Source organism: Pygoscelis adeliae, unplaced genomic scaffold, assembly GCF_000699105.1.
Source record: "Pygoscelis adeliae isolate BGI_AS28 unplaced genomic scaffold, ASM69910v1 Scaffold47, whole genome shotgun sequence".
NCBI lineage: Eukaryota > Metazoa > Chordata > Aves > Sphenisciformes > Spheniscidae > Pygoscelis > Pygoscelis adeliae.
Window position 1 is genome coordinate 1,684,738 of NW_008825255.1, and position 7,576 is coordinate 1,692,313.

Here is a 7,576-nt window from a genome sequence, read left to right on the forward strand (position 1 = left end):
AAAATGATCAGGGGGATGGAACACCTCTCCTATGAGGAGAGGCTGAGAGAGTTGGGGTTGTTCAGCCTAGAGAAGAGAAGGCTTTGGGGAGACCTTATTGCAGCCTATCAGTACTTAAAGGGGGCTTAGAAAAAAGATGGCGGCAAACTTTTTAGCAGGGCCTGTTGCGACAGGACAAGGGGGAATGGCTTTAAACTAAAGGGCTAGACTAGATATAAGGAAGAAATTTTTTACGCTGAGGGTGGTGAAACACTGGCACAGGTTGCCCAGAGAGGTGGTGGATGCCCCATCCCTGGAAACATTCCAGGTCACGTTGGCCGGGGCTCTGAGCAACCTGATGTAGTTGAAGATGTCCCTGGTCATTGCAGGGGGGTTGGACTAGATGACCTTTAGAGGTCTCTTCCAACCCAAACTATTCTATGATTCTATGACAATGCACCTGTATGAGCATGAACTATATAGACAAAGTTTCATTTTATGCTTAAAAGCACAGACTACACTTCTAAAATACTTTAAAAATATATGTCTCTATTTTCTCCTCCCTAAGTTTAAAACACATTTTGAACCACAGATGTGGTAGTTTTTGGTTTAAAAGAATGACAGAAAATATAAAAATGAACCCATTTTTAATGCCATTTAAAAAACCCTAAAACTTATTCTGTGACTGACAGCTCTCACTTCTCTATCTCTGTTGAGGGGGGGCGGGACATGGGAGGCACAATCTAGGTAACTTAAAAGAAGAAACAAGAAAAAAGCCCCAACAAAAATAAAACAAAAAACCAACAACCAACCAATCAGCAAAAAAAAAGTGTCTCCAAAGTTTCCAGACAGTAACAAGTATGCCCAATAATGATGTAATGAGAAAGAAGTAAAAATAAGCTCCAAACATTTATTCTAAAAAGGAGCTGAAATTAGTCTGAGGCCATTAGCACTAAAATATTTTCTTGTACATTTTTTACATTGTTGTCATATCACTAAGCAGTAGATTTATGGCTCCACTGTGCACTTCTGTAGCTTAAATATTTAAGTATTTCTTTTAAATTCAACCTTAATTTTGAATGCTGGTAATATTCAGGTTTGAGAAAACATCATCCTAGTAGTAACATTACTATAATGAGTTTCCTTAAGTCTCCCAGTCTTGACTATAATTTTTTTGCTTGGAAAAAAAGTTATATGCATAAATCCATTTTAGCATTCCTACTAAATGCCAAAGACTACATAAAAACACAGGTCAAGGTCACAGAAAAAGTCTTGTATGATTAAACTGTATTACAGCATCATGCATGCTTAAGCTAGGACTGCTCACCAACAGGTGATTTTGCAGTTAAATATACGCTTTTATTGCAAGTGTACATCTGCAAAGTTTTTCCCTTTTACAGGCACATGTGCACTTTAATTCTTGTATAAATTTAAAAAGTTATCCACGTAATTGATGTTTATGGAAAGATGCGTAAGACTTTAATGCCCGCAAATTCACAAATTCTGATAAATAGCTTAAAGTGAATATTAAGTCCTTTCTGAACCCCAAGCAATGCTATGAATACTAACCTACTGCAATATACTATTTTAGTTGATCTTCCAACACATATCTGCTGAAAGACAAAGCCAAAGCATTGAGAGGGGAAAGAGAAAAAAATTATTATGTAAACTGAAACGGAATAGTATCTAATTTAAAATAAATAATTATACAGAAATCCACTTCACTCATACACTATAAGATGCAGATGTAGTTGCAAGATGGCACCCAGAACTTTCTATGTCATCTGATGAAAAAGGTCTAAAATAAAATTAGCATTTTGCCCTTGTACAAAGTTAGGCCTGAGGCTGCATGGTGATATGATTTAGTCTGTTCAGACAACACAGTAATAGAAAACAGCGTGAAAAATATAACTAAAAATCTCATCTAAAAATCTAAGCTGTATGAAGACTGTTTTGACAATAGGACTGTTACCAAAAGACAGGGAATGGGAGTTCAAACATTGCTGTTACATTAGATGAAACAAAATATGCCAGCAATGGGGGGGGAAGGGCGGGGGTCGGGGATGCCCACTCAGGACACAAAGCGAAATAAGTGTTCACATAATACATCCTTCTTGCACTATTTGTTCATCATAACTAAAAACAATTCTTGCTCTAAACTTAGTGTTGAACTACAGATCAATATAAACTTGGGAAAAAAAACATCAGCACAGAATTCTGCTTGTGTTTCACCTTATATTTACAAGAATTCAAGACACAGTATTTAGCTTTTTGAAGATGCCTTTATTTCCTGACAAACTGTACTGAACCAAGAATTTTATTCTGTATTTAATGTCATTCTTTAGCCAGGTGATCCTCCTGTTCCTGCATCAGAAATGAAGGCTAGAAGAAATGAATTTGAGTTCACTTTCTCCATACTAATGCTGGAACTGACACTCAAGGGATCACGGTTCACAGACCCATCCCATGCTGAGTAAATAAATAGGGTCCCGCTGCCTTTGTTCTTTCTCAATTGTGGGTATTACAAATACTGGGTCACAGTACACAGTGCTGACTTCACTGCATGCTGGACTCAACAGAAGGTGGAAGGACAATATTCAGAAGGAAGACAGTAAAGAAAGCAGAAGAGATGAATTTGAAAAACCAGAGAAGAGCCTAAATTTCATTCTTCTAGCTGGCAAAATGCATTACATAAGATCTCTACCAAACCCCCAGCTGTTCTACAAATCATGACTGTACAGAGATTACAGTATCTGTTCATAAAGCATAAGAAAACCCAACCTTTGCTACCCCAACACATTAGTATAGCCTCCTTTGGCCTTGGAGATCTGAATGGGACATAGTGACAGCGAATAAGGCTACCACAATTTGCCAGCATCTAGCTTAAAGATCCACCTATCTCCAGGTAAGAGTGTGGCCTTTTTCCATTGAAAAATAAAGTCACACGTCACCTAGCTTTTCCAAACATTCATTCCAGGGCCTTCTTCCTCTCAAAATACTTTGTCTACAGCTATGCTTTTCCCCTCTTCCCCCTTTCTTTCCAGTTTTCAGATTTCACACTTACATTGCAATGCTTGCACTTGTACAAGTATTCAGAAGTATGTCAAATAAAATTAAATATTCAAGGGAGTTTTAAAGTCTAATCTCTTCTGGTTCTCTGAAACCACTTTGTTAACTTTATTAAAATAACATCAACTATTCTTCTAAGTTTCATGTTGAATTATTTTTATTCTGTACTAATTCCTTCCTTCAAGCACAGGCCAAAGCACATTTACTAAAGACAGAGGTGCTTTTATTTCATTAAGGATTATTCTTAACCGATTGAATCAAGCTGCAAAAGTTTCTCTCCCTGTGAAGCACAGAATTAGCAAAAATTAGAAAGAAATTAACTAGCTTTGTCTTCTTTCTTTCAAAAGCCTCTGCTGGAACAGATTATTTCAAAAACACTGTCTCCCTTTTCCACTGGCAAAAAATTCTTTTACTGTACAAAACTGGTGGAAAACTCTAATTCAAGCATATGTTCTTTGTGGGACCACTCTGCAAACTGGCAGGACACTCACAACTCTTCCCACAGCTGGAAAAATCATACTCTGCCACAGTTATCACAAAACACAGAATCCGGAGACTGTTTTCAGAGCTTAAATTTCAGGATATATGTATCAATGAACTTACAAATATTTAGCACTGCCTTTCACATTTTCATTCCAGGAAATTTCTGCCTTCTTTCAAGGAACATTGCATGTTCTGTCCTTGGTGAGTTCTTTTCAAATATTGTATGGCTTTTTACTCACTAGCATAGGTGAACAAACCTAGTAATCTTGTTTTATTCTTTTTCCCCTCCAAAAACACCCTACAATTTCTATCCCCCATGGACTCCAGTAAGACTTCTATCTATATCTCTACAGTGCTAGCAAACCTTTATTCTCACACTGTGGAAACTCTGGAAATTCTCCTACTCATTTCATAGTTTGGTATTTAAAGAACATACTTCAGGTGCAAGTCTCCAGATCTACAACGAGAATCTGTCCAATTAATCCTTTGCTTGGTCTCTCTCCTTCTTCATCTTTGCTATGTAGCAGTATATCTCATTACACCTCAGAAGAGAATTAGCTGTCAAAACAGTAAAATCTGAAGGGCATCACAAATTGCTGAGATGAAGAATGGCAGGGAGGATCTGTTATGTATGGTTCATTCAACCTTATTCCCTACCCCAGAACTATTAAGAACTACCACGGCAATGATACACTATAATCGTACAGATTTTCAGTAAGATAGAGGCATATTTCTCCAACTTTAGTTATTTACAAAGGCAAATATATGAACCCGGCCATAAAGAAATTAAAATAAAATTATTTTAAAATAAAATCCAATCACTCATCCTAGAGATTAAACTTTGTAGTGAAATTAAACATTTTTTACAAAAACACCTGGTAGAGTTTATTTCCATGCTTATTCATGGAATCAATAATACAATCGCTCTTAGAAGATGTCAAGGTACATAGCTTTATGTCACTATCAAATACAAGGTAAGGCATAAGTAATACAGTTGTGCTCCATATATTTGTGTCAGTATATTAGTATCAGTCCCCTAAACTTACAGAACAACATAAAACGCAATCAGTAAGTAATCAAAAATCCTTACCGCTTTGTACCCCGTATCTGTTTTGCATGCTTTTCTCCCTGAAAACATTAGGATTCCTTGCCAGGATAGCCTGCAGCAAGACTGGTATATCTCCCTCTGGATCATCACTGCCAAGGTTATCTTTCAACTCTCTGGAATTGTGGAAGTAAGCAAATAAAGAGGCAAATGCATTTTCAAATTATAAGAAACTATGAGTCAAGTAAAAAAAAAAAAAACAAACCAAACCAAAACCAAAAAAACCAAAACCAAAATGAAAGAAGACAATTTACTGTTAAAATATAGAAAAAAACCAGGTCTGCAAAGCACTGTTCCCTGCCTCTATTTTTTTCTTTTTCTCTCTTCTTTAAGGAATGGCAGAAGAGGTATTCCTACTAGTCTTCGAAAGTACTTTCTGTTACTAAGCACTTATATATACATGGCTGTCAGTTTCAGACTATTATAAAAAGTTTCTTATGCCCACTTTTATGTCATTATCTTCTCCATAAAAGAACACTTTGGCATAACATCGAGAAAGTATTATTGTAGGAGTGAAAATAACATATGCATGAATGTATAACATTCAGGTTGCAGCCGAATGCTTTGAGAATCTTTTATTTTAAAAAGGGAAATTCGCATATCTTTGAAATCACAGGATTCCCTCTGAACCATAAAAAAAGGTAATGGATTTTCTAGAAATGCATGCGTGCTTTCACTTATTGTTTGCTTTGAGGACTTTTAAAAGCTACTTCCATTTGATCAAAACAATTGATTCGAACACATAGGAAGAAGACAGAGCTATTAACATAAGACAATTCAAAGGACACCAGGGAAAAATAAAAAAAAAAAAAGGAAAAAAATTAACAAAAAGAGAATACATTAGCATACTTGCTGGTTCAATTCTTAAAATATTTAAGTTCAATACCTAATCAGAATTGGCATGGGTCTTACATGGGTGTCTCAAAAAATTTTCTTTTTGTGTAATACTGGGTATATAATTTGTCTATGCACATTATTAACCAAAGTGGAACACAAATGAGTATTGCGCAATCAACTCCACAAAGTCTGCACTCCTAACTAGCAAGAATGGAATAAGCAGCAGATCTATAAAATAACCGCCACAGTTATGCATAAGGGCTGCCAGACAATTATTAACATTCTGACTGACTGAAACATTTGACTGTTATATAGCAGTTATCTGCTAAGCAAGCCTAATAAAAAACCTGCACATTCTATTTTCAGATTGTCACAAACATCCTTCTCAATCCAGTTAATTTTGATTTCAAGGAATAAGGATGGTGATCAGATATAGTTGAAGTACAAAATACATACATGTGATCTGTTGACACCTGATTGAGACTGTGGACGAGCTGTGAAACCAGATTTTCATCCCTGCAAGCCAGAAGGCAGTTCACCTCTTCAGCTATCCTTCCATTGAAAAGCAGGCTTTTTGTTGTTGTAGCAGGTAAAGGTGATGGAAGAGGCAGCTGGTTCAAAACTGTTATCAGAAAACAGGAAGGAGTTCAGAATCATTTCATGAAACACAAGCATAGAAATATGGACACCTTCTTACTCCCTCATGTGATAAGAAAGGAAACTTGACGACTACGTTTAAAACACAGGGAAAATTTCCGGATTTTTTTTAATCATGAACACACACACACACAAAGGCTGGACTCTTGTTTAAAACAAAGTAATGCAGTCAAGTCCACAAGCTATATTACTATATTGTTGTAAATATTTAACTGTGCTGAGGCAAGTGTTATGAATAAAAAAATACTTTCAAACATTCCAGAATATTAAGTTATTTATTATGTTATGGCAGCTTTCTCTTAGAGCCAAAAGCATTGATAAAGGAAGCAAATGCAAAATCCTCGTACTTGTGTGCAGTACTGTAAGTGCATTGAGCATATACTTTAAGTTTTCTACTCTTATCTTCATGTTTAATTAGTGTTCCCACTCTGTATGGTCAGGGTAGATTAAAAAAAACAAAAAAAACAAAAAAAACAAAAAAAACAAAAAACCACCCACCAAAAAACCCCAACCCACCAAAAAAACCAAACAACCCAATAACCAATTTAAGCCACTAATTAAATTCTTAGTTTATTCTTCTCTTGTTGTATTTATTTCTATGTAAGTCATCTTCTCAAGAAAAGGCTAGTATCATTGGTCGGTATGATCACTAAAATGTCAATTCAGACAATATACCTATTCACAAATCTTGGTAAAAAGATTTAATGAAAACATGCATCACAGTATTTCAATCAGATTATACATGAGCACACTATACTTTCAGAGGGCATTCTTAGGACTACAGACATAACAAGGAAGCGTACCATATAAGAAGCCTTGACCAGATGATTGGCAGAGCTTACAAGACGAGAGTAAGCCAGAAGAGGCCAAAAAGCTAGCTACATAGAAAAGTCAATTTCATGGGTCCACGAAAACAATCTGACTCCAACTTCAAATTCCCAGGCTGATTACAGCTCTGAGATAAAGGTTTTCACTGAACCATTAGAAATAGCTTCAGAAAAAACAACTTAAGTGAAATATACTCTTTTGGCTCTGTAATACTTTGAAATTAGAAGGGAGGGGGAATTCCAGTATTTTTCCCCCCTAAATAATGTCCTGGTTTCAGCAGGGATAGAGTTAATTTCCTTCCTAGTAGCTGGTACAGTGCTGTGCTTTGGATTTAGGGTGAGAACAATGTTGATAACACATTGATGTTTTCAGTTGTTGCTAGGTAGTGTTTATACTAGTCAAGGACTTTCCAACTTCCCATGCTCTACCAACTGAGAAGGCTGGAGGAACACAAGAAGCTGGGAGGGGGCACAGCCAGGACAGCTGACCCAAACTGGCCAATGGGATATCCCATACCATGTGACATTCCATACCATGTGACATCATGCTCAGTATATAAAAGCTGGGGGAAGAAGAAGGAAGGGGGGAATGTTTGGAGTGGTGCTGTTTGTCTCCCCA

General features: G+C 36.4%; 1 protein-coding gene across 1 annotated transcript in view; it reads right to left on the reverse strand.

The window, feature by feature from the left end:
• The window catches only part of NIPBL (Nipped-B homolog (Drosophila)), a 171,496-nt gene that overhangs the window by 97,203 nt on the left and 66,717 nt on the right, over positions 1–7,576 (reverse strand). The window contains 2 exon segments of the mRNA XM_009329439.1: positions 4,622–4,752; positions 5,930–6,095. Coding sequence (XP_009327714.1) covers positions 4,622–4,752; positions 5,930–6,095 — 297 coding nt within the window.